This window comes from Solanum stenotomum, chromosome 8, assembly GCF_019186545.1.
Source record: "Solanum stenotomum isolate F172 chromosome 8, ASM1918654v1, whole genome shotgun sequence".
NCBI classification, from domain to species: domain Eukaryota; kingdom Viridiplantae; phylum Streptophyta; class Magnoliopsida; order Solanales; family Solanaceae; genus Solanum; species Solanum stenotomum.
Window position 1 is genome coordinate 58,721,316 of NC_064289.1, and position 27,890 is coordinate 58,749,205.

General features: G+C 34.1%; 2 protein-coding genes across 3 annotated transcripts; both read left to right on the forward strand.

Moving 5' to 3' along the window:
• Positions 1 to 5,494: 5,494 nt before the first annotated feature.
• On the forward strand, positions 5,495 to 9,231 carry LOC125874343 (uncharacterized). The gene is made up of 2 exons (XM_049555219.1): positions 5,495 to 6,440; positions 8,821 to 9,231. Exons 1-2 carry the CDS (start codon positions 5,729 to 5,731, stop codon positions 8,916 to 8,918), a joined length of 810 nt encoding a protein of 269 aa, XP_049411176.1. The 5' UTR covers positions 5,495 to 5,728; the 3' UTR covers positions 8,919 to 9,231.
• Positions 9,232 to 14,821: 5,590 nt separating this feature from the next.
• Positions 14,822 to 27,251, forward strand: LOC125873008 (magnesium/proton exchanger). 2 transcript variants are annotated; one of them, XM_049553848.1, is made up of 9 exons: positions 14,822 to 15,077; positions 18,429 to 18,889; positions 19,992 to 20,167; positions 21,519 to 21,637; positions 22,105 to 22,265; positions 23,340 to 23,467; positions 25,507 to 25,723; positions 25,818 to 25,947; positions 26,637 to 27,249. In XM_049553848.1, the coding sequence occupies exons 2-9, from the start codon at positions 18,496 to 18,498 to the stop codon at positions 26,932 to 26,934; spliced, it is 1,623 nt and encodes a 540-aa protein (XP_049409805.1). In that variant the 5' UTR covers positions 14,822 to 15,077; positions 18,429 to 18,495; the 3' UTR covers positions 26,935 to 27,249. The 2 variants fall into 2 exon arrangements, with proteins under 2 accessions (XP_049409805.1, XP_049409806.1); XM_049553849.1 differs by lacking the exon at positions 14,822 to 15,077 and adding an exon at positions 15,560 to 15,577 and having other exon boundaries at positions 26,637 to 27,251.
• Positions 27,252 to 27,890: the final 639 nt, after the last annotated feature.

A 27,890-nucleotide genomic window follows, 5' to 3' on the forward strand; every position in this document is an offset into this window, starting at 1 on the left:
CCATGACCATTTTTTAAAAGACAAAAAATAAAATTGTGGGTTGAGAAAGAAAAATAGGTGAGGGATTACCAATCTGGAGAATCGACATTCACCGATAAAGTTAAATTTTCGATAGCTAATCAATTGAGATACGGAGATTCTAAAAAAAACAATTAATTTGAGTATAAAATGGAAAAAATAATTATTTTTTCTTAATATGATAAAAGTAATAATATAAAGAAATAAATATATTTTAAAAATAGTGGACAAATAAAATTAAACAAAAGGGGTAATAAAGTAATTTCAGCAATAAATAAGAAGAGAACTGAAACTTACACATAAATTGCATTCATTGAATGCTTTTTATTCCTGTCTTTCTCAGCTCAATTAATGTTGAGTATAAAATGAAAATATAATAATCTTTTCTCGATATGATAAAAGAAATAAATATATTTACAAAATAGAAGACAAATAAAATTAAACAGAAAGGGTAATAACATAATTTCAACAATAAATGAGAAGAGACTGAAACTTACACATAAATCGCATTCGTTGAATACGTTTTATGCCTTTCTTTGTCAGCTCAACTAATGTTGATTATAAAATGAAAACAATAATTATCTTTTCACGATACGATAAAAGTAATAAATATATTATAAAAATAGTAGACAAATTAAATTAAACAGAAAGGGTAATAACGTAATTTCAACATTAAATGGGAAGAGACAGAAACTTACTCATAAATCGATTCGTTGAATGCGTTTTATGCCTTTCTTTCTTAGCTCAATTAGTGTTGAGTATAAAATGAAAAAATAATTATCTTTTATCGATATGATAAAAGTAATAAATAAAAGAAATAAATATATTTTAAAACTATTGGACAAATCAAATTAACTGGAAGTGGTAATAACGTAATTTCAAAAATAAATGAGAAAAAACTGAAATTTACACATAAGTCGCATTTATTGAATACGTTTTATGCCTTTCTCTCTCAGCTCAATTAATGTTGAGTATAAAATAAAAAATAATTATCTTTTCTCGATATGATAAAAGTAATAAATAAAAGAAATGGATATATTTTAAAACTATTGGACAAATAAAATTAAATAGAAGGGGTAATAGCGTAATTTCAACAATAAATGAGAAGAGACTGAAACTTACACATAAATCGCATTCATTGAAAACGTTTTATGCCTTTCTTTTTCAGCTCAATAAACGTTGAGTATAAATGAAAATATAATAATCTTTTCTCGATATGAAAAAAGTAATAAATAAATAAAAAATATATTTAAAAAATAGCAGAAAAATAAAATTAAATGAAAGAGGTAATAACGTAATTTCAACAATAAATGAGAAGAGTCTGAAATTTAAACATAAATCGCATTCGTTGAATGCGTTTTATGTCTTTCTTTCTCAACCCAATTAATGTTGATTATAAAATGAAAATAATAATTATCATTTCTACATATGATAAAAGTAATAAATAAAAGAAATAAATATATTTAAAAAATAGTAGACAAATAAAATTAAACATAAAGGGCATTAACACAATTTCAACATTAATTGTGAAGAGATTGACACTTACACATAAATCGCACTCATTGAATGTGTTTTATGCCTTTTTTTCTCAGCTCAATTAATGTTGAGTATAAATTTAAAAATATTTATTTTTTCTCGATATGATAAAAGTAATAAATATATTTTAAAAATAGTGGATAAATAAAATTAAACAGAAAGGGTAATAACGTAATTTCAACAATAAATGAAAAGAGACTGAAACTTACACATAAATCGCATTCATTGAGTGCGTTTTATGCCTTTATCTCTCAGCTCTTTCTATTTAGGCATGTAAGAAGCGTTTTTTAAGTTTTCAACGTCATTACCTTTTTTAAAAAAATATAAAAAATAAATAAATTGTGGGTCAAGAAAAGAAAAATAGGGGAGGGGATTAACAATTTAGAGAATCGAACATTCACCGATAAAGTTAAATTTTAGGTAACTAATCAATTGAGATATGAAGATTCTAAAAAAAAATAAGCAGTTAAACTTGAGCATAAAATAGATTATTTTTTTTAAATATTTTCTTGATATGATAAAAGTAATAAATATATTTCAAAAATAATGGACAAATAAAATTAAACGGAAGGGATAATGAATTAATTTCAACAATAAATAAGAAGAGACTGGAACTTATAAATAAATCGCATTCACCGAATGCGTTTTATGCCTTTCTGTCATGACCCAAAACTGGATGTGATGGCACTCGTCGTATCCCACCAAGACAAGTCAGCCTAAAACCCAATCATTTCTATAAAGTGCGGAAATAAAGCAAAGTTCAATAACAATTACTATTACGAAAACAAGTCAACTTAATTTAATCCCCAAAACCTGGTTGTCACGTACACAAACCTCTAATGTAAATACTAGAATTGAAATAAAATACGCAAGTCTCAAATGATGTTGTCTTTCAAGTAAAAACAAAATCATAAATAGGAGTAAGGAGGTTCGCTGAGATGACAAACAGCTACCTCTCAGATCTCCACAGAAAACCTCGGAATACGGGTACTCCTTACACTCCATCCTAACCTCCATCCATAGCTACAACCTGCATAAAACCAGCCCAACCTAACAATTCACAGTTTACAAATCATACAACTTAACAACAACACTCTAACATATTATATATTCTCAATAACAACTCAATATTCATCAATAACAAGTTTCACAGAAAGGCACTCACAAGATCAACAACACACAAGATCAAGTTCATCAATAATAAAAATAATGCAATGCAATGAAATGCAATGTCAAGTATAGTGATGCATGTCTGACATAATGATACACACCCGCTGTCTTTCAGTCCGGGACCCATGGGGGACATATTTGTCCATACATCCATCGCAGCGCGCGATACGTCCCTCGAAATATAATATCCGTCGCGGCGCGCGACACGTCCCTCGAAATATAGTATCCATCGCGGCGCGCGATACGTCCCTCGATAATGGTACATCCTCTTATCACATAACACTTATCACAACCATGTCTCAGAACAATGCAAATGACATGTTCACACAAATAATGAGGAGTTGACCATTTTCATAACATTGCACAAATCACAACAACACAATCATGATACAACTTCAACAATGATTCAACAAGTCTTTCAATCAATTCCCACCACGTCACACAAACAATTGATCACATTACTCCCAAACATATACCACAAGGAAATACACGAATTCCATATGCTTAACAAGGGTTTAGAAATCCACTTGCCTTAATCAATCAAGAATTCACTCCGGAACTTGAGCCTTCCCCTTTCGTTGAACTTTCAACTCAAAGCAATCTATTCAAATAAATGACCACAATAAGATTCCAAAACTAACAACACTCATTTTACTATGTGTTTAGCTTTGACCCAAAAATTCACCCAAGTTTATAATCAAGTTCTTAAGCTCGATGCCAATTAACATGTCAACTCTCATATTTCTCAAATTTAAGCCTAGAGTTAAGTCATAATTCCTCCAAACACTATAACCCTAATAGCTTTCATATAATATAATACACCCAATATTTAATAACATATCTCAATATATCAAACTTGAGTCTTATTATGATAACCTCAAAAATAATTCTTAAACCGAAATTTAATATATAACCAGTGTCCTTTAACAACGAACCAATACTATTCAAGTCTACCAAGAAATATGCAGCCATTAACTAACTTCGTAAAAAAAAATATCCTTTTCCAATGATTACGTCATCATCAACCCTTCATATATATATATATATATATCACTAACTTGTCCCAACTTAATATTGAAAGAAAACTAAAACTATCATGTGAGATGGATTATTTAATGTCTAATGCAATAAACATTATAATATTAAAAGGATCATGAACACAGTAACTCATTATTGAGTCAATACGCAGTAACTTGCTTATATTAACAAAAAACTTATAAAAAAACTAAATTGAATCATTAAATAATTATTAAATATAATATAATTGCCATTATCTCTGGCCACAATCTTTCCAAACAACAATCACTAAATGACATTCCAACAAGGAGGATATTATTATACTAATGTATACCCCTATCTTAGAAAACTACTTACAATAAGAATTAGACTTGAGGTTTACCTGAAGCACGAACTAGTTTTCTTGCAACACCAATTGTGCCTCTCGCCTCTCTTGTACAATTCTTTTCTTTTCCTCTCTCAAATTGTGGACTAAAATGTTAAACCCTACTAACATATTTTAATATTTCATATTTGACCCATTATTATTAAAAATAATTAAATTACCCGTAAATTAATTAACTATAGTTAAATGACTATTCAAAATTATCGAAAAAAATGATTTTCCAGGTTCGGGTCATTACACTTTCTTTCTCAATTCTTTAAATTTAGGCATCTTAGAAGGGTTTTTCAAGTTTTCAGCGCTATAACCTTTTTTTAAAAGGCAAAAAAATAAAACTGTGGGTCGAGAAAAGAAAAATAAGGGAGGGGATTAACAATTTGGAAAATCGAACAATCTTATATATAGTGAGTGTGTGTGTGTGAGAGAGAGCGCATATGTGTGTTCTTGTGCCGCTGGTACACGATAGAGGATTCACCCGTGAGACCAGGGTTTGAATTCAGTTAGAGCGCCATTTCATTGTTTTTATTTTAAGTTTAGCTTAGAGATCATATTTGGTGCATCAAACGTCTTCAAATCCAGGGTTTCGCCTCTGAACACGCCTACCATCTACTACCTTTGTCCAGTTATTTTATCTTTTTCGGATCAAAGTGACACCATTGAAAGTCTCTTTGAACGTAAATAATATTCTCTCCGTTCTAATTTATGTGATATTGTTTGACTTGACACATACTTTAGAAAGAATTTTTATTTTTTTTGTAACTTATTGCCTAAAAACAAGTTATAAATGTTTGTACAACTATAAATGATCTCATTGAAAAATTAAAATTATTACTCTATCCGTTTAAATTTATTTGATTTATTTTCTTTTTTAATCGTTTTAAAAAAAAACCCTTTTCCCTTTTTAGCAATTCTTTAATTTTAACTTTCCACCTTACATATTTAAAACTACAATATTATTGAACATTTTAGTTACTTAACATATCTTTAATTTAAGATCCAAACATCAAAAGTCTTTTTAATTTTCTTAAATTATGTAAAAGTCATATTAGACCAAACAAATTGAAATGAAGAAAATATTAAACATATAAATACATTATTCATTTTGGAATAAAACAAAATTTGTGTCAAGAAATTACAATATGCATTATCTAATATAATAAAAAGTCGTTTAGTGTGAAGTATAATGTATAATAATCATAAGATAAATTATATGATTATTTTATTTTGTATTTGATTGAATGAGATAACCTATATTAATTCCGAAATAACTTTTTTCCGACCAAAGCTAATATTATATTGCCATGTGTATTTTCTCTCAACCACTATATAAAATTAGTGGCTGAAAACCAAAAAGTACTGTAGCGTGGATCTTTTTTGATTTTGAGAATATAGTATAAAATATACATAATTCATAGCCACAAATATCTATAGATACTTCTCGAATTTGCTCAATTTTGCTTAATCGCCATTGATGTCAAAATATGCAGATCTTGTTCTTCATTGATATGGTGTAATTGAAGCTGTTTATAGATGAATTGAGGTGAATTTGAGCAGATTTGAACTGTAAATTGAACTCCATTAGTTGTGTGTGTAGACTGTCTTTCAATGTCGCCCAAGACTCTAGATTCACGTCACGCCATTGAATCATGTACATATCATCTCCATTCTTGGAAACCCTTTCAGTTTCCGACTCCAAATTCCAAAACCCTAGATTTAGATTCGCCAAAAACTTACTCCCCGTCGACCCATGGTGGGGTGCATACGAAGCGTCAATGTAGAGCGGATCGAACTACTTCGATTCCAATTGAAGCTCTTGATATGTCAAAGCTCAGTTTATTTGAGGAGGATAGGCCTTTATCAATTCATAAACGGGAGAATCTTAGGTTGATAGCTGGTAAGAGGAGGAGACGTGGGTCTCGTTCGGTTTCCGGGAGGAGTAGTGATCGGAGTGGGACTAGAAGACGGTGTTGCTCGGTTGGAGCTTCAGCAGCTTATGGGACTTGTTCGGATTTTCCTGTTGCTGTGGGGACTGATTCGAGTGGGGAGTTGTTTGTGAATGGGGATATGCATTGGACTTTGGATGTTAGTGAGGTTACGAAGAGTTTAAGGAAGGAGAAGGAAGGTGGTGGGGTTGGTGAAAGAGAGAGTAATTTAAATGGTTTGTCTGTGCAAAGTGGGAATTTTGAGGGCTTGGGTAATGAGTCAGGGTATGGGAGTGAACCGGGGTATCGCGGTGATGCAGAGTTTGGATATGGTGATGAGTTTGATGAAGAAGAAGATGATCAACGGCTTTCCTTCTGGGGCGACGAATTTGGAGGTATACCCTGCAGTCTGCATAATGCCCTTTCTTTTAAATATTTGTAGTGTCGGAATCAGCTTGTGCTCACCTTGACTGTTCCTATGGATACATGGTAGCTCCCACCAATACAGTTGGTGTGTGAATCTTTTTGCCTGCTGAGATCTTATGGTTCTCCTCCTGCTTCATTGATTGACCGCTGAACCACACCCTAGGGTGCGTCGTGAATTATGCAATAAGCCGTAATACGGAACTAGTTGGTTGTAGGTTAATGAATCATTATATCTATTTAGCTTCATTTGGGCCGGTTGTCTTGATTGTTGTATCGTACTACTTAGATTTGCTCGAAGTATTTACCTGTTGAGACAAACATTTAAATGGTCAATCTGATTGGTGTGATCTCTGTCAGTAAAAATGGACTCTGTATGGAATGCCATAGTTTAAAGAGTTACTGTTTGATAGCTTTCTATCAGAAGAGTCAATTTCATCCTGTCCTAAGAGTTAGACAATGCCTTGTAGTCTTGGAAAGAAACATGTAAATAGCTTCTTTTAAGGATGTATGGCAGCTTGATGAACTCCTGTAAGAAATATTGCAGGAAGTTAATTTTTTGATTCATAACCATTTTCATGTTTGTGATACATATGTTTTTTCTGTGGAGAATCTATATATTCTGATTCTGCTAACAGAGAAGGTATATATTATGACACTCACGGAGAAGCTATTCCCAGTCTATAGAACACAAATACAGTACTGCAAGTTGGAATGGAAAGAAGTAATTAAGCAAAGTTGTGCCAGAACTATTGATGTTAATTCATTTATGCTTTCATTGATTTGGTGGTTGATACATTGTTTTATTAATTCTTCAGCATTTGAAACAACATTGAGAGGGGGGGGGGGGGGGGGGGGGGGGGGGGGGGGGGGGGGAGGCTGTGTGGAAGTTATTAAACTTTGGTTGAGGGGAAAGTTGGATATGCAAATGATGGATTTCTAATGGCTGATAGCAATATGATAAATGAAATTACAAAACTTGTAAATGTACATGGCACTAATCCAATGATTGGAACGGAGGATTAAACTTGGTTTTAGGAATTGAGCTAGAAGTATGCCGTGAAGTTGTTGAGTTTCAATTAAATATCCCAGTTGGAGCATTACAGTGGGCGTGGACATGTTTAAGATTTCTAGTGAAGTATGGGTGAACTGTATATATTCTGCTTGTGTATGTCTTAACGTCCATGGGTGCTTTACTTGCAATTGGTTTCCCTCTAGTTGTCTGTGACTTCTAACTCCTTTATTTTTGATAAGTTACATAATTTTTTCCAATGGAACATTTACTTCATAAAAAAAAAAGGTAAATAATTTAGTAGTAGTGTGACTTCCAACTTATATGTTGCTTAATATAGTCTACAGACAGTCTCTTCCAATTCTTACTTTTCTGATGAGTGGTAAAAGTGGTCTTATTTCTGTATGTTTACAAGCAGGATTAAGGCTATTTTGTGCTTTGTTTTTCACTTAAGTCCTGTTAACAAATTTGTTCCAAATCAGTGCTTAAACTACCGTGTATAATGCCTTATGACACAATTAACTGCTTGTGCTATACTACTGGTGGCTCTTATATAGTGATAACTGATATCAATGACTCATTAACCTATATTGACTTTTGAGTAGGGGTGGAAAGGGGATACAAATGATAGGGAAGCGTAAGGAGGTATTTTGTTGTTCGTTGGAGTAAGCAAGTAAAGTTAATGCCTTTCAATCCCTTTGACTTTTCAAAGGTTACAGATAGAGGTATAATGTGGAAATTCTAATTGGTCTCGGTGGTCCTTTGCTAAGATCCAGGCCTTCATTCTCATCCTTGCTCCCCCCTCCCCCCCCCCACACACACAGACACACATTGTTTGCAATTCTCCCTTTCTAAGGAAGTTTCAGTTTTTCTGGAAGATAGGAAACAGATAATGTCGCGTGAACCCCTTTTTCCCTTTGATGTAGTATAACCAGGGTAGATCTAGCCTTGTTTAACAGGGGAGTCAACTGACACCCCTTCACCAAAAATTATACTGCAGGTTAAAATACTCCTAAAAACTTCATGTGGCTTCTTCGTGTGTTTACTTTTTTATATTTAGGATTCCTTACTGAAAATTCTGGCTCCGCCATTGGTAGAATCATGTAAACGTATATGCTGGGATCTTACTAGTGGCAGGTGGTTAAGATGTTTCTTTAAGCAGACTGTTTTTGTTGAAATCTCAATATAGGTCAGGATTCTAAGGCAGTTAGATTGAGCTTGGTAGTAGATCAGTAGTACTACTTTACTTGGTGCTTGTGTATGCAATCATGGCTGCTAATTGAGTAGAAAGCCCACCTATTTACTGCTTAACTTGTTTCTTTGGTCTCTTGTACTAACAGCACTCTCTAGGATGGAGAAAGTTGGAGAGAACACATTGCAGAAGGTGCACCATAGATGTCGGCGGAGGAAACAAGATTGTAGAATGGTGATCTCTTGATGTTTGCTGATGTTGATGAGTATGATTCTGTCACTATTATTGATAGCCGATTCCAAGATTTTGCCAGTGATACAATCGCGTAATTCATGAGCAGAACCTTTTTGGGTTTGAATACAGAGTCTACTGCTGTAAATATGAACAAATGATGTTGGTATTATTCATGTCTTATTGTCATGCTCCCCCATGATGTTCACTATGGTATGTTTTGGTTGGGGATTAGACAAGTCAGTCTGTTGTACTATTTAAGGGGTCGTTTGATAGTGTGTAAGAATAGCGTTGAATATGGTGTATTAGTAATACTGAGATTATCTTTTGTTGTGTTCTATTTGGTTTGGTATATTAAACATAACAAGCATTGCATAATTTCTAAAGAAAATATCTTCACAAATACGATGGAAGGATGTGGAGAAAGTTCTAATTTTGTGCATTAAAACGCCTTGCATTGCTAGTACCATGATTAACTCTTTGGGAATTCAAAATTAAAGTTGACTCTTATTTCCAACTATTAACCTTAATACTAGTAAGACAATGTTCTTAGGTATTTTTATTTTATTGAGAGTAAGAAAACATATTTTTTCTTAATCATAGGAAGACAAATGAAAAAAGAAATACAAAATATTATTATTGTTAATTCTTTTACTTTTTTTTTAAAAAAACAAGTCTTTAAAGAAAACAAAAATAGTTCTTCGTATCGTAAAAAATATCATAAAACGGTTGTATTTCAATATTTAATATATATTTGATTTTTTAAATCTATCAATAGTAGATTAGTAGTGTTTGAACCTCGGTAGATGGTAGTAATTAACATATTACTGTCATAGTTACGATAACTAATTTTCGTTTAATGAAGATACAAATACAATGCACATACCTTCCAAACATAAGAAATTACATAGAAAGAACATAATGTACATACCTACCAAACTTAAGAAATTATATAAAACACAATGCACATACCTTCCAAACTTGAGAAATTACATAGAAAAAACACAATGTACATACCTTCCTAAGGACCTTAATCATAAAAATAACGGAAAAGGGCCAAAAATATCTTAAACTATTTGAAAAGGTCTAAAAATACTCCTCATCCATCTATTGGGCTAAAAATACCCCTCCATCCATCTTTTTGGTCCATCTCTACCTTTAAAACTAACATCCACTTTTTAGAAAATTATTATTATTATTATTATTTGTTACATGTCATTTTCTTATTGGATAAATTAAATCTCAACCCATTTAATTTTCTCCTACCCACCCATTGTAGTGAACATGACCCAAATCCAATTAGAAGACCCAATAAAAAATAAATTGATTGAATCTTTCTCCCCTAACCCCAAGCTTCTTTCTTCTTCCCTCTTTTCTTATTCAAAATTTTCAAGATAATATTCAATCAATTGATTAAAAATGATTATTTGTGAATTTGGCTCCATTAGAACTTCAAAATATTAATTAAATATTACATGAGCATAAAATGGCGTCGAAAATTTTAAAGTAAAATCAGTTCAAAATATTTAAAAGAAACAAGTGAAAAACATTCCACTAGAGATCAACTTTAGAGTTTAGGCACAAAGGCTGTTACCAAATTCACTAGCTCTTGAAGAATTTGATCAACTTTAGAGTTTATGTTTAATTTTACTGTATTAGGGATTGATGATAGGTGTAAAAATAGTTCCTTTTAGTTATTAGCTTCCTTACTTGTACACATATTGTGTAATGTGGATGGCTAATCAATCATCTATGAAATCTATCAGCTTTTGTTAATTCATGAGAATTTGGGTTTGCATAATTTGTAGAATTTGCTCTGTTACTATTTCTCAATTTGTTAGTTTTCTTTAATGGGTCTTCTAATTGAGTTTGGGTCATGTTCACTACAATGGGTGGGTGGGAGAAAATTAAATGGGTTGAGATTTAATTTATCCAATAAGAAAATGACATGTAACAAATAATAATAATAATAATTTTTTAAAAAGTGGATGTGAGTTTTAAGGGTAGAGATGGACCAAAAAGGTGGATGGAGGGGTATATTTAGTTCAATAGATGAATGAGGGGTATTTTTAGACCTTTTCAAATAGTTCAAGGGTATTTTTGACCCTTTTCCGTAAAAATAATAATAATGAATCAATGCACAATTTTTGAGCTCTTGTCAACACTTCCTTAAACTAACTGATTAAATTCAAGAGACATCTTCATTGAGCTATGTTTTACTACAATCATATCATATATCATATATATATACATATATATATATAAAAGAGAACCTTAGCCCGCCTACGTGGCGCCACCACAAACCAGAATTCCCTTTTAATTTATTTATTTCCAAAACTAGCTTTCCCCTTTCATGAAAAGTTGTGGCATTTATGAAAAGTTGTGACTTTTATGAAAAATTGCGACTTTAATGAAGAGTTGCAACTTTAATGAAGAGTTGCGACTTTTATGAAAAGTTGTGATTTTTATGAAAAGTTGTGACCTCTATGAAAAGTTGCGACTTTAATGAAGAGTTGCGACTTTTATGAAAAATTGTGACTTTTATGAAAAGTTGTGACCTTTCCTGTAACACCTCGACTTTCCAAAACGTCTAAATTAACTCGTACCTTCGTGGAAAGACAAAGAGGGTGAGTAATAAATTAAAAAGGATGTGGTATGTTGGCTATTTAACGTTTTTAGCCATGGAAACAGTTCATTTCAGTTCCAAAACCAGAGAGAAAGCTTAGGAGAGGGTTCTTATGGAGTCCTAGCATGATGAAGGTTAGTTTTGACGATTTCTACTATTAAACATTGCTCCCGTGCCTAGAAACGTAATCCCTACACGTGGCAATCGTTTTTCCCTTTTATTTGCTGCGTTTGGAGCTGGTTTTTGAAGATATAAATTTGTAATTATTTGGTGTTTCTTCAAGGTTTTAACTTGGTTAACTAAGGTAATCATTTCGGGACTCTTTTATGATTGTTTTTATGAATTTCTACGGACTTTTCGACAAGTTAGGGCAATATGGCAAATCTGCCAATATAAGATTAATTATAAACTATTTATAGGTGCGTACCAGCTGTGTATATATAGTGTTTGCGAAGCTTAGGACATAAGGAACAACTTTCGTGAAGGAACTATGGTTTTTCGAGCGTTCATTGGAAAGGTATGTTAAGGTTATTCCCTTCGTTTGACATGTTTCCTTAGATGTAGTTAACGTTGGTGATCTTGTAGATGTAATTGTGAGTGGTTGGCTGATTGGGTGGTTATAACCCCTCATTTTAGGGACTCACGATCTGTTAAGAAAGACCCTAAGTTAAGAACGACTTGGAGATTATTCATATATATATTGTTTATAGCTAAGTTGCTCGCCTTCAGCCTATTTAATTGTTTGTTGTCGCCCTTGGGGCTATTGTGGTTAGCTGTTGAGCTATGAACTGCCTATGGGGGCTATGATATTGTCTAATAGGACTATGTTATTGCCAAAAAGGGCTATGTGTTGCCACGGGGCTATATTGATGCCAAAGAGTGTTATGTGTTGCCTACGGGGCTATTTTGATGCCAAAAAGGACTATGTATTGCCTACAGGGCTATGTGATGCAAAAGAGGGCTACGTGCAGCCCACAGAGCTATGATGTTGCCTAAGAGGGCTATGCGCTACCTACGGGGCTATATCGTTGCCAAAAAGGGCAATGTGACTTCTTACAAAGACAAGGGGCAACCAATAAGGTTATGTAGATTGATTTGACACCTTCTGGGCTTATGGGGGCCTAAGTAGGTGGTATGTTGTTTGTTCCTACCGGGCTTATGGGGGCTTGGTTAGGTTGATGTTTGATCATTATTGTATTTTATTAAATTCAGTAGTGGGTTGGCATGCTTATCTAAATTTGATTTCCTCACCTGATTGATTTTGGTATATTATGATACTTGCTCATTTAGTCTACAACTTTTCATACTCTGTACATTATTTTGTACTGATGCCCCATTGCCTGGGGGCGCTGCATTCATGCATGCAGGTCCCGACAGACATTCGAGTAGACCTTCTCAGCAGCAGGATTGACTTCTATACGGTTGGCTAGCCCTTTCCTTTGGAGCTGCCAGAGTGTGGAAGTTTGTTAGCTTTTGTTGTATATATTTTTATGGGTAGGCTGGGGCCTTGTCCCACCAATCTTTACTACTCTTAGGGGCTTGCAGACTAGTGTGTGGGGTGTACAACTACGTTATGGCCATGCTGGCCTAGTTTGTTGGTTTGCTGCTGCTTGTTAGCTGTTTGAGGTATTGTATTGATATATACCTGCTTTTAATTTCACTGTAGAGATCATGGTGGCCTCGATGGCCCAATCAGGACTTTTGTGCTAGTTGGTTATTTTTTTATATGAACTCTTGGGAGTAGCTGTTTCTTTTATAGATTTGTTGACAGGGGTCTTGCCAGCCGATGGCTTAATTTTAAGCCGAGATATACTTGGTTGTTTTCTTGGTTACGTGTGGCTGCCATGCGCTAGTAGCAAATGGTTAGGCAGGGTCGGCTCGAGCCTAAATTCTGGCATTAGGAGCCAGTTGCGCCCTTTAAGTTTGGGGTGTGACATTTTCGAAGGGTTGCAACTTTTTCAAATAGTTGTAACCTTTCCGATAAGGTACAATAAATATTTGTTCACACTACCCTTTGTTGTCTATAAATAATAGAGGGATTTCCTCTCATTTTAAAACAACGAAATTCTGAACTTCTTCTTCATCTTCTTCTTCACAATTAAATATTTGTATACTTTGCTCTCGTTGAGTGGCTCACTGACACCATTGCTTATGTTACAGATCCTGATATGTATTTTTATAGTTATTAATTTATGCTTATATTATTAAGGATAAATGATAAGATGTAATAATTTTCATTTTCCTTTACATTATTAATGTTTGTTACTACGCAATCTTTTATGTAAGACAATATAGTGTTTCAGTTTTAATGACTGATAGATTTTAAGTATTATTTTATAAATTTTGTAATAATAAGTTCCCGCGCAAAGCGCGAGAAATTTTACTAGTAATAATAATATAATGAAAACCCTATTTCAAATATAACACAAAAAGAATAATCTTAAATAGGAGTTTTATAAAATAAAAATATATTAATTTATATGGACAAAAATAAAGGAATCTTTAAAGAAAACATAAATAGTTCTCTGCACAATAGTATTGTTTTAAAATATAGGAAGTAATAACCAAGATCTATCTTGATTATGATTACATTAATGTATAGAAATGATCTATTATCACTAAAAATTATAATTAAATGATAAATACTTCTCCATTCTTAAATATCTTGAATTCGAATACTAAATATGAGTCACGTTTGATAGAAAAGTTCTTTATCCCCAAAATGGAAGTCTTTAATATAAATTCAAATTAATTCGACATCCAAAACATATACTCAATTAGTGGAACCCCCAAAATGATAAGCACATTAAGCTAGCCTCGATTATGAAGACCGCCTTTAATAGGAATCTCTTACTTCAAAGTAGATTTTTTTTATGCGAATCCGAATTATTCCAGTTTTGACACTCTTCAACACAAATCTGAATTAATAACCCTAAAATTAAGTACCACATTAATTAGTACCCCCAAACAAAAGGAATTAATTACTACCCCTCTGTTCCTAATTACTTGTCAACTTTTGAATTGACACACCTATTAAGAAAATAATTAATGACATAGTGAATTTATCATTTTATCCCTATTAATTATGAAGTGGATGAAAAGTTTTACATTTTTCAAAATAATTAGTCATTTAATGAGGGTATAATAGGTAAAAAGAATTTATACTTTCTTGATTTGTCAAAGTTGATAAATAATTAGGAACAACTATAAAAAGAAAAAGTGGACAACTAATTAGGAAGGGAGTGAGTATTTTTTTAGATCTTGTCTGTCTAGTGTATCATATGACCTATAGTACATGCTTACTCCTAAATTATTGTTTTGCAGATAGCAAGTTGAAGCTCCTATTTGATCTCAACATCAAGCAAGTAAACCGGTGGTGCTCATTCCATGCACGTCTTCTTCTTCTCCTTCTTGTATATTCCCACCACATTTCTGTAAATTACTATTCACAAATTAGTTCAAGACACCATTTCTATCCCTTTTTTTTCAATCACAAAAAGGTCCAATATGGAGCAAAATGGATATTGATAGTTGTATATGCCTATTTGGTAAGTTCCCCATCGACCCATTTGCAAATCTTGGATTTATTCTCTGACCCTTTTCATTTTTTCTTGTGTTCCAACAATCTTGGAATCTGTGGCAGAGTGTTTTATGTGTATTTCTTTCATTTTTTGAGCAATTGAAATTACAAGTATGAGTACAAAATTTTGATCCCTTTTAAGCTATGTATTAAAAGTCAACTTTTCAATTGTGTATTGTGGTTGATGACTGAGTATAAAATTTGCTTTCTTTTAAAGCTATATTTTGGAAGTCAATTTTTCAATGGGTATTGGAGCTGATGGATGGGTGCTTTGTAATTGAATTTTGGATATTTGGGGTGTAGAGTAGAGATGTTCTAGTTTTGTTCACTGTCTTTTCGCCTAAATCTGTGTTTCCATGTCTATTAATCATTGCTTTACTTGAGTCTATCGTAACATTATCTCTACTATTTGCAAGGTAGGGGTAAGGTGCATGTACACCCTAGATCCCACTGGTGGGATTACACTAGGTATGTTGTTGTTGTTGTTTGTTATTACGTGTTGCTAATTCTTGAGTATTGCATTTTCTGATATAAAGGTACACTTGAAGAAAGTACTTTCTTTTTCTGTATTTGGTGACCGTGCTCTTCTTGTCCATATAAATGAGTTCCATTCTAGATTCATCTTTTGTTTTTCTTTCTTGATGTACTGTTTTTCTCTTACCCTTTACGTTTTCCTTGTGTTTCAACAACTTTGGAATCAGTGGCAGAATGTTTTTGTGTATTTCTTACCTTTTTGAGCAACTGAAATTAGAAGCTGAGCACAAAATTTCCTTCCCTTTTTAGCTATATATTGGAAGTCAACTTCAAATGTGTATTGTGGCTGATGGGATTTGGGTGTAGATAAGTCCTAGTTTTCTTCACTTTCTTTTCCCCTAAATTTATCTTTGGATGTCTATTAATCATTGAAGTAAGGTATGGGCCCATGGCTAATAGCTTAAGTGTTCCTAATTCTTGAGAATTGCATTTTCTGATACCTGGAGAAAGTACTTTCTTTTTCTGTATTTGGTGACCATGCTCTTACGGACATGTAGTCCATATAAGTGAATTATTTAGGTGTCTATTAATCATTGAAGTAAGCTATGGGCCCATGTCTAATAGCTTAAGTATTCCAAATTCTAGAGGATTGCATTTTCTGATGAAAAGGGACCTTAAAAGAAGCTTTTTTTGGTACTATCTGACCAAGCTCTTGTACTCCATATAAATGAATTCCCATTTTGGGTTATCATAACTTTCTTTTATTCTTGTATTCTCTGTAAAGACTCTATTTTTATTCGTTACGTGGAAGAACTTTATAGAAGTTTGGCATTTATGTAGTAGATAGGAGAGACAGTAATTGCAGTGATTATTGAACAAAGTTAACCATGGTTCTTGTAGCACTTTTTAAGTTTTGTATCTTCTTGAATTCTGCGTAGTAACTTCTTTATATTCTGACTCCTCTTACTAAAAATCCTGGCCCCATCACTGCCTAGATTAGTGTATGAATGGTATTGGAAGTCTTTGGGTTGTCATGCACCTTTCACACAATTAGGACCACATGAAGGAAAAATGACGAACCAGAGAGTTCTGGTGCCCTGAAAAAAGTGCAGTTTAGTTGTGAATTCAGATTGTTTAATTTCTTAGTGTTTGATCACCAGCAAGTTTTCTCCAGAATTAGGAAGGATAATGCATTGCAGCATTTCTGTTTTTAGAAACTAGTGGAGTTGACGTTATTACAAGCATTTGCGTCGTAGAAATGGAACAAAATCTTCCAAAAGCCAAAATATAATTAAAGGCAAGATTAAGGAAAAATGATAAATGTGCTGATTAATGTCATACTTCTCTTTTCTATTTGGATCATGTCTAACTCCTTTTGTTGGAGAAGTTTGCTTTATTAAACGCCATGCGAGTGTCACTTGGGTTCCAATAGTTCCTACAAACAACATGATTGAGAGAACTGATTACAGAAAGATTTATGGAGATATTCTAATTTTTAAACTATTGGTATACTTACTACACAACTCGTATCTTAGGAGTAATTGTTAAGGATGGAAAATAAGTTGCTGGCAATACCCTGAATTTAAGTCTAAACAAGGAAAATGAGGTACTGATATGATCACGAGCGGAGCTTCTAACCTATAGGGGAGAATTTAAGGGAGAAGACACTTGAGGTGCACTAGAATTGCCATGTTGTCTGGGAGCAACTTATGTGCTGTCAATAAGGCAAATATGATTGCCAATGCCATTTCAGGAAATGTTAAATTGGGTGATATTGTGCTGGCATCATTCTTGGAGGGTTACAGATCTCTACTTCAAACGTCCAATACACGTGAACCTTAATGTTAGCATGAATGGTAGAGTCAATTGGTCAAGCACTCATTTTCACTGTTTTCCTATGCATGGAACTTGGCTGTTTTGGGCTAGATCGTAGTTGTAATTGAACAAGAACTCAGAATAATTGACAGAATTATGGCATTTATCTTTCACAAGTTGATTGTTTTGCTCATCACTCCAATGATTTGATGTTGAGACACATGTAATGTTAGTCCTAGGCCCAAGGACCCTTGATGAGAAAGTCAACACTGGTATTTGCCTTTAATATTGGTGGGTATCTTAGCTCAGCACCGGCATAAACCACTGTAGATATCTAAGGGTGTGAGCTGTGGCCTGGGCTATCTTATGCCTCTTCACTCTTTGGGTTAGAAGAGGCGAAAAATTTCATCAAGTAAAAGATTAAGTTAAGCCATGTGGTCCTTTAATTAAATTGTTGTGTTATCTTGAGATATAAGCTTGTAAGCTTCTTCCCAGAAAGCTACTGGTGTAATTTGTTACAAAGCCCTGTATATTTTAATTTCTATCTGCACTTCTCTCTTTCACAATGTCTAATGTCATCAACAATAACATACCCAGTGAGGTCTGGTGAGGGTAGGATGTACACAGACCTTATACCACAATTTCATCATACACTTGAATTGATTAATGAAATGTTGAGGAAGGCAAATTCATGCTCGTCTCTGTTGGTGCCAAAATGCTTGCTCTTGTACAATTAACTTAGAAATTAATCTGAGTGATCTAATGGCTTTCTTATGTAATTGGACATGCTTTATTTAATAATATTAAAACTTCATAATGCACATGTTTATGCTACATCTGTCCCCTTGTGTACTGACTTAGTACACAGGTTTTTGTGGTCTGAAGTGCAAAAGAAACTCTTGGGGATCTTTTTGTATATATATGGTGCTATGTGTTCTTCAGATTGCTACTATTGTTGCTTGATGTAATGAGAACTGTATTAAGACTGTCATTGGACTTTAATTAGCAACAACTGTTGCACAAATGGCAGGTCCGCATCCGTCCGAAAGAATAATCTTTCTGGGGCTTGAACCGTGAAGGGAAAAATATTTATCAAGATGACCTCGCTGGGAAACTATACCACTGACAGCACCAATGGACATTCAAATATCCTTAGACATGAAAAATGTGATGCTTATTTACTTATCCATCTAGAAACTGCTCTTGGTGAAGGCTTTCGAACTTTCTTGTATTCTTTGGGTCTTGCCTACTGCTTTGTTGGATTGTCAGCTATAACTGCTCGGTTTTTCCGGTCCATGGAGAGTGTTGTTAAGCATAGTCGGACTGTAGAGACGATAGATCCTCTCACAAACACAAAAGTTGTCAAAAATGAAAAGGTGTGGAATTACACAATTGCAGACATCACTCTACTGGCATTTGGGACTAGCTTTCCACAGATCTCGCTAGCTACAATTGATGCAATACGAAATATTGGAAAATTATATGCTGGAGGTTTGTTGAGGATTTTCTTCTCTGCATTCAGAATCCTGACTTAGTTTGTGTTATAATTTTTCTTCTTATTCATATTACGATGTAAGAAAGCGTAGCATCAAATTTTCAGATTCCTCTCTTCTTCATAATTTTAGTTTGTGTTACAATTTTTCCTTTTCTTGAGGGTTGCCATAGAATTATATGCTCGTTTAAGAAAGCATGGCATCAAACTTTCAGTTTCCTCTTCTCCTAAATTTTAAATGTAGCTAGCCAAACTTTTCTAGTTGTAATGAATACTAAAGTGAGCCATTGATGTTGTGTGTTTAGACTGTCTTATGATGTCTGGGAAAGATGCACTTTGAGAGATATTTGTCCCCACTTATTGTGCTTGTGGTGATCTCCTCTTGGACATTGTTGAGTGAAGGAGGCGAATAAACGACAAGCCACAACTACAAGATGTCAGGAAGTATTCCTCACCAATGATGTCCCTACACTCTCCCGCCCTCTGTTAAGGAACCTTAAGACTTGACAATGAAATAGTTGACCTTCTAATGATTTTATCTTTGAGTAACTCTCAATATTATTGAGTTCAATAAGGATATTGATTTTTACAGAGTAAAATAGACCTTTCTCTTTTAAAAATTTTCTTGTGCATATATTAGTGGTTACTAGTTAATATGTTTTTCACCCCATGATGTTAGTCTCTGAAGTCATGGAGTACAAATATATTCCATTTTGACCACTAAAATAGAAAACACCAAATATTAATGTCTGCAACCTGTGAATGACAATGAGTTACTGGAACCTTAAGAAATGCTGAGATAATGACTATGAAATCAATAGTTGATTGGTTAATATTTATATAAAAAAATTTAATATGTTGATATACTTTGTATTATGGCCAGTATTATATATAGTTCCATGAGTTATCTTTTCCCTTTTTCTTTTCTCTTTTGAGAAGATAGAATGTGAGAATCTAATTTCCGTTGGAAAAATTTGCTCGTACCTGTTGTTATAACATTTATGTATAATGTATCATTTCTACTAGATACTAGAAAATTTCCTGAATCTTGGACACCCGTTGTCTTGCTAATACACCCTTGCTACTATTTGACTTGTCCAGGTTTAGGTCCGGGAACACTCGTTGGATCTGCTGCTTTCGATCTATTTCCAATACATGCTGTTTGCGTGGTGGTTCCTAAAGCTGGAGAATTGAAGAAGATATCAGATATTGGAGTCTGGCTTGTTGAGCTCTTTTGGTCCTTTTGGGCCTACATCTGGCTGTATATAATTTTAGAGGTTATCTGCTCACATTTTTTCCATGTACATATGCTTCATTTAAATTCATCTATTTTGTTGACTCTTTCTTTTTGATGAGTAGTTTTGGTTTTGACTCTTACCTAGCGGCTAGCACAAGGTTTTTTCTATGTTAATCTTTCTCTGAAAGAAGTCTTCTAGTTTGTTGTCTTTTTTTCTTGATAACCGTGGTGTCTGGGCCACCTTTGAGACCTCATGGTGCTCACAACTTACTTCTAGTTTGTTCATCTTCTTTCACTGCTTTGGGAACATAAATGATATGCAGTCCTGACTAATCATCCTGGTAGTAGGGTGTGCTTGATTAACTTAATTTGAGGATTATTGTATTACCCAACTATTGGATTAATCTAAACCATCAAGCTGCTACTTATCAATACTTAATGCTGCTGGAAACCTATAAACATGCCTTTTTCTCTAGTTACATCATATGGTATGACATAATCATTGAGTTCTTTGAAAATTAGAGAAAGATTATCATCATAGTTTCTACTTGTGAAAGCTCGCTGACAAGCATCATGCATTTGCTAACAAGCATAACGTAAAACTTTCTTTGATGTCTTTTGCTTCATTTATTCTTTGAATCTAATCACTAATGCCACTTTGGAAGCATACATGCATGTTGATTAATATATGACATTCTAAAGACTTTCTCCACATGTATGAAAGGGAGGACCATACAAGATATTTTAGTGAACTTGTGGATAAATGTTAATTCACTACCGTATTTCTATTTCAAACCTGCTTTGAATTGTTTTACTTGAGCCGTGGGTCTTTCAGATGTAGCCTCCCTGTCTTGACAAGGCTGGGGTAAGGTCTGTGTACACACCACTCTCCCTAGACCCCACTTGTGGGTATACACCGAGTATATTGTTGTTGTTGTAGATAAATGTTAATCATGAATAATAAATTTGTATGACCTTGAAACTCATTTTCTTCTACATCAAGACTAGGAAACTGATGATTAAATATCTTTCTGAAAAGAAAAACTGATGATAAAATATTGCATTTTTCCTCATTGATGAAATGTGAATAGTCCAGTAATGAAATAATACGTGTCTTAGGCCTCTTTCACTTCTTGACAATAAAACACTCTGTTATTAACATCTTGTTTATGGACATAATTGACTTTGTAGGTGTGGAGTCCAGAGGTTTTGTATCTTTATGGGAGTCTATTTACCAGTGTTTTAATTTGAGCTATCAGATTTACCTTATTGATGAAATGTGAATGATGCGATAATGAAAATGTAAATGTCTTAGTCCTCTTTTACTTCTTCACAGCAAAACAAGTATTCAGTTAACGATATCATATTCCTGAATATTATTTACCTTGTAGGTGTGGACTCCAAACGTTGTAACTTTGTGGGAGTCTATCTTAACAGTGTTGCAATTTGGGCTATTGCTGATACATGCCTATGCACAGGACAAACGTTGGCCCTATTTGTCCCTTCCTATGTATGTATTATGTTTATTATCATAAATTTGTAGTGTCTCCATTCTCTAGTTGAAGTTTGTTTCAGTTTTTTTTTTATTTTCTGTTGAGTTTCCCACATCTCTATTAAGGGATGGGAAGATCTCTTTGTATCCTCACTTCTTGAGCTAACTTTTGGGGTTGAGTTAGGCCCCTGATCCATTTTTTTAATCCTGGAATCAGAGCTATGCCCATCCCAAATTCTTGTTTACCGATGTTGGGCCCTATATTATGTTGTCCACACTCCAGTTGGCAGGCCTGGGCGTGCGAAGGGGTAATGAGTTTCCCACATTGGTTTTAAGGGATGGGAAGGTCTCTTTATGGTCTTGGGCAATTCTCACCTCTTGATCTAGCTTTTATGATTGAGTTAGGCCTAAGGTCGATTTTCTTTATAATTTTCTCATACGGGAAGATGATCTAATTTGTGCATTGTATACTTTCTACCATTTAGAGAAAGAGCTGAGAGGCCAGAGGAGTGGGTGCCTGCTGAGGTTGTTAAATATAGGCCTCTTGACAAGGTTCATGAGCCACACTCGGAAGTATCTCAAGTTGGTGAAGAAGAAAATAGCGGAATTGTTGATATATTCTCCATTCATTCAGGAGAGGGGACAGGTAATTTCAATAAAGTGATGCGTTGTTTTACCTGGGATATCCAGGTCTTCCCAGTTTATGTGATACAATTTCACTAGGTACAACGTTTTGAAAGCTAATCTGAAATCTGTTTATATTAGTTAGAGTAAATGAAAATATTGAAGTGATTTGAGAAGTTAGTTTGATTAGGAGAGCATTATATGACAGTTACTTGAATTTTAGTTCTTGAAAAGAAATTTAATGTTGTATAGGATATTATTATTTGCAGAAATGCATCACATTTTGGGACTTTCTAAATTTGAGAAGTGTTTGAATGGAGGGGTTATTATAATTAGTATTAGTGTTAAGTTTTGCTTCTCTTAAGGATTTGCAATATAAGTGTAGTAGAATTATAAGGTGCACTTGATAAAAGGGCGGAATGTTATATGCGTCAATTGGTGTTACATGTGCAAGGAGGTGGGTGGAGGACGTGGATCATCTTATTCTACATTGTGGGTTTAATATGAGGTTATGGTGGGATATGTTTAGGTGGTTTGACACTCCATGAGTAATGCCAAAAACTGTGAAGGACTTGTTGTTTGGTTGGAAGAGTGGGAGAAGGAGGAGAAGACGAAGGGCTTGGAATGTGGTTCCACTTGCTTTAATGTGGGAAGTTTGGCGAGAGAGAAATAGGAGAGCTTTTGAAGGATTAGAGTAGAGTTTCTCTCAGTTGAGGAGTAGTCCTCCGTTCCCTTAATTTCTTTGGTGCACACAAGAAGTTCCTTGTTGTATAGATGATTGGGTAGAGTTTGTAGAGAATCATTTCTCTTTGTTGATTATTCTCCTTTTAGTATACCCCATGTATACAGCCAGTTTATGAATGAAAAGCTATTTACTTGATAAAAAAAGGTGCACTCGTAAAGAGATTTCTAGGAAAAGTTTCAAGTAAAATGCAGACAGACAAGCGCTTAAAATGAACAAGATGAAATTTCATTGCTGGGAGAGTAATAGATAATGATATTTCTATGCTGGTTTTCAATTTGAAACATTGAGAAAAAAAGATTTAATCTTCTGTCTGCAAGTAGCTTTGGTCTGACATTTCTTTTGGAAAAACAGGTCATTTTTATCGAAACTTAGCAGGTGAAGATGTCACTGAATCGTCCACGCCGAATAATGGCAATATCATTCCTGAAGAATCTGATATCCTCTCAATTTGGAAGCATCAATTTGTGGATGCTCTCATGGTACTGTTTTCTTAGACCGTGTTAATATGTTTCTTTATTTTATCTCACAGTGGCTGAGATATTATTCTGATATAAACTGTCATGTGTATATGTTACAGTATAAATAATTCTCGCTTTCTATAGCTACCACAACTCCTTTACTAAATGTAGACCGGATAATTACTCCATTCTACCTGCTATGTGCTTGTCCTAGTTTAATTTAGGTTTTAAATAATGCCCATTGTTATCAAAAGCTAAAAGTGCAAAAGACCTCTAAGGTCCATTGAGGTTTAAGCACAAAGTGCAAACAAAGTGTGGGCTTTAGTGAAAAAATGTGCAAATGGAAAAAATATACAAATATATATGTTTAGTCCAAGACTAATAGTAAGCATGAATAACAAATATATGGACAAAAAATTGAAAAAATAAATTATGATAAAGAAAAATATCAATTATTTAGTGTCTCCTCAGGAGATGCTCATTGGCAAGAAAAAGTATGTCTTGGAGCCTTGATGACGACACTAAAGCGCACATTAAGCGAGGAAAAACACAGGAACATGTTTAGCACCTCACTTCAGGGCGTAAGCGCATCTTTGACAGCACTAACTTGAAATGACTTTCCAATGATGCTGTGTTTTCTTTTTTTGGTAAATAAATATTTATTTATTACCAGTGAAGAATTACAAAGCAGGGAAAGAAAAAAAACTGAAGGTTACATTCCAACCTTCAGTTGAGTAGCTATACACACTTTCTAGATTACCTAGTGAGACTCTAAACTTGCTTAGAGATAGCAATTATATAGGGTAAAAGTTTAAAGTCCTCAACTTTCTTTCAACACTTGTCTTGAGATTTCCCCTATAGCAGACCTTTTGTATCACTATTTTAATCACCTCAGTAGGGTCTCTATATCTCCTTGGAAACTGTCTAAGATTCCTTTCCTTCCACAGGTGGTAAACACAACCAGTAGCTACCATTCTATATATTTCAGCTTCAGGGCTTTTCCCTTTCCAGGTTATCATCCATGCCAATTCCTGTTTCCATCCAAGAGGTTGTCTATCAATACCTCTCCATTCCAATAATTTCCTCCAAGCATATGAAGAGTAAGGACATATAAAGAACAGGTGGTCCATGCTTTCTCTTCCTGTGAAACACAATGGACAGTCTTGATTGTTGATGATTCCCCATTTAGTAAGTCTATCCTTAGTATATAGTCTCTCCAATGCAGCCATTCTGAAAATAAATAGCCACTTTGGTGCTCCAAAATTATTACACACTAATTTCCTCCATGAAGCTTTAGGAAAAGATCCATGTAACTCCTTGTGAAACTTCTGAATAGTGAATTCATGCATAGATAGATACTGGTCATAATCATAGCTAATGGATTCATGTATTTTTTACTCTTGAAAATCTTCCTTAGCAACCAGGATGCTTGTTTTGGCTCAGTGGACCAAATTGACTGGTTTTTTATGTAGCAGCAATGCACCCATCTCACCCAAAGCTTATCCTTTTTGTGACTGAGGTTCCAAAGCTACTTAGCAAAAGCTGCCTTATTCCATTTCTCAACATCCATTAGATTTAGTTCCCCAGCAACTTTTGGTTTACATAAATGTTCCCAAGCTATAGGTGCCTTCTTGCTATCTTCTGCTTTACCAGTCCGCAAAATCTTTCTGCAAACAGTAGTAATCATAGTGATCACCTTCTTTGGGAGTACAAAAATCTGAGACCAATAAGTTTGTACTGAAAACAAGACACTTTTGATTAGTTGTACTCTACCAGCGTATGTCAATATTTTTGTTGTCCAAGCAGTGATCGTACCCAACATCTTGTCCATCAACGATGCTGTGTTTAGTTACTACTCAATGTTCATGAACTTAAGTAGGCATGAAAATGGGGTGGATGTGTAAAGCTTAGCACTACTATAATGCTGTTCCTTTGATAGTTTTATTCAAAATAATCTGACTTAAATTCAGATGCAACTCTTACGATTTGCAGTAACATTCCTGTCCTGTTCCACACCCTCTACTTGATGGATTGATGGGGTTATTTGTAAATCTTTTCAGTTGGAAAGTGCGGAATCCAGAAAATTGAACAATATATACCTACGTGTTGCAAGAATTTTCTGGCAGTCACTTCTTCTACCATGGAAGCTTCTTTTTGCATTTGTGCCACCTTATCAGATTGCCCATGGGTGGATTGCTTTCATATGCTCTTTGATATTCATCAGTGGAATAGCTTATGTCGTGACAAAGATCACAGATTTGATAAGCTGTGTTACAGGTTTTTCACCCTTCAGATTATTAAGTGTTTTTTCAATGACCATAAATGTTCTTGCTCGAACTAAGAGAATACATTGTACACAATGTACCTGCAGGAATAAATCCTTACGTCATTGCGTTCACAGCTTTGGCAAGTGGAACCTCATGGCCTGATCTCGTGGCCAGCAAAATTGCTGCAGAACGACAGCTTACAGCCGACTCTGCCATTGCTAACATTACCTGCAGGTTCCTCGATCCGTCAACTATGCCCTTAACCTATTACATATTAAATTACTAGAAAGGAATTCCAAGTGTATAGAGATTTGGCAAATTGCTTTCATTGTTTTCAATTTTCATTTCCCCATTTTCCAAATCTCACCGAATAGCAATTTAGGCGGTATAGAAGTTCAAGTTTAGTTTTTGGCTTTTTGCCCCTATTAGCAAGGTAAAAGACTAAGGGGTCGTTTGGTTGGAGGGATTAGGAAAATGACTCCAGTGTGTCATTCCGAATAAAATAATATGATGTTTGGTTGGAGATCAGGAAGAAATGATCTCACCATAGCTAATTGCTACCTTTGGTTGGCCATATAAGAATATATAATCCATGCATAATAACTTTATGATGTGTTTGGTTGGATGTAGTAAACGATTCCCCCATTAAGTTATCTGTCCTTCAATGTATTATCTTGTGCAGGATAAAGTGTGGAATAAGAATACGTGCATTAGCTGTACAGAGATGAACCAAATGACCCCTTAATACAATAGTTAGCCAATGCTTAGTAATTCACATAAGGTGCCCGTATTTATCAACTTAATTTGTTAATCTCTCATAATCATTATGACAAAAATCAGAATGGTAGGAAATGTGAATTTGACATTGTCATTCCTTGGAACAAGATATCCTGGTGTCTGACTTAGTGTTTTTGTCCTTGTAGCAATTCGGTGAACATCTATATAGGCATTGGTGTACCCTGGCTAATCGATACACTGTACAACTACATTGCATACAACGAGCCATTGCGAATAGACAATGCAGAAGGACTAAGTTTCTCTCTGCTTGTTTTCTTCTCTACTTCTGTTGCCTGCATTGGTGTTTTGGTGTTTAGGCGACTCACTATTGGTGCTGAGCTTGGCGGACCAAGAGTTTGGGCATGGGTGACTTGCATATTCTTCATGTTGTTATGGCTTATATTTGTTGTGCTATCTTCTCTCAGAGTTTCTGGTATTATATAACAATATCAGTCCAAATCATTCTTAGAAAGGGGTATTTTTTATACTTGTTGTATCTATCGATGGATATTGGTCTGAGACGGGATTAAACGGTAATCTATGGTCGATTCTGACTTGCTTGGGATTGATAGTAGTTGTTATTGTTGTATTGTATTGATTTGTGGATATTGGACAGAGATCGATGGGCTTAAATGGAGCGATAGGAACAATGAAGATTTATATGGTCGATTTCAACTTGCTTAGGATCGATAGTAGTTATTGTTGTATTGTAATGTAGCCTTGCACACTTGCAATTTGCATGCACTCACTTATGAATTTTGGTAAAGTGTAATTTTTTTATATTCATTATATTGATCGATGGATATTGGACCCAGACGGGCTAAATTGAAGCGACATGGACAATAAAGTTTTATATGGATCAACTTCAACTTGCTTGGGATCCATAGTAGTTGTTATTGTTATATTGTAATGATTGATGTAAATAAAAGTTGTCAAACATTATTTACATACATAATATCTAAAGAGTAAACAAAACATATCCTATCAGTTATTACACGTTTATTATATTTTTTTTGCGTTGTTAGTATATATAATTCATATGTAATTAATAAGACAAATGGATAATTATGAATAAACATAAGGTTACCTATGTAAAGGAGAAAAAGATCAACTACCCACCATGTATAATAAATTTTTATTTAATTTAAAATGATAATATTTCATACTAATATTAATTTAATCTAATTCATGAAAAGAAAGAAACTATATTGTAGTACATATGCTGGCTGTTAGTATAGCAAGAGGGGACAAAATCCAAATGAATAAATATATTCACAAGAATATTATCGCGTCTAATATCCTCTTCATAATTAATCACCGCATAATAATTCTTTCATTATTAATCACCGCATAATTAAGGGGCGTGTGATTCTGCATACAAATTTTGATAGAACCTAGTA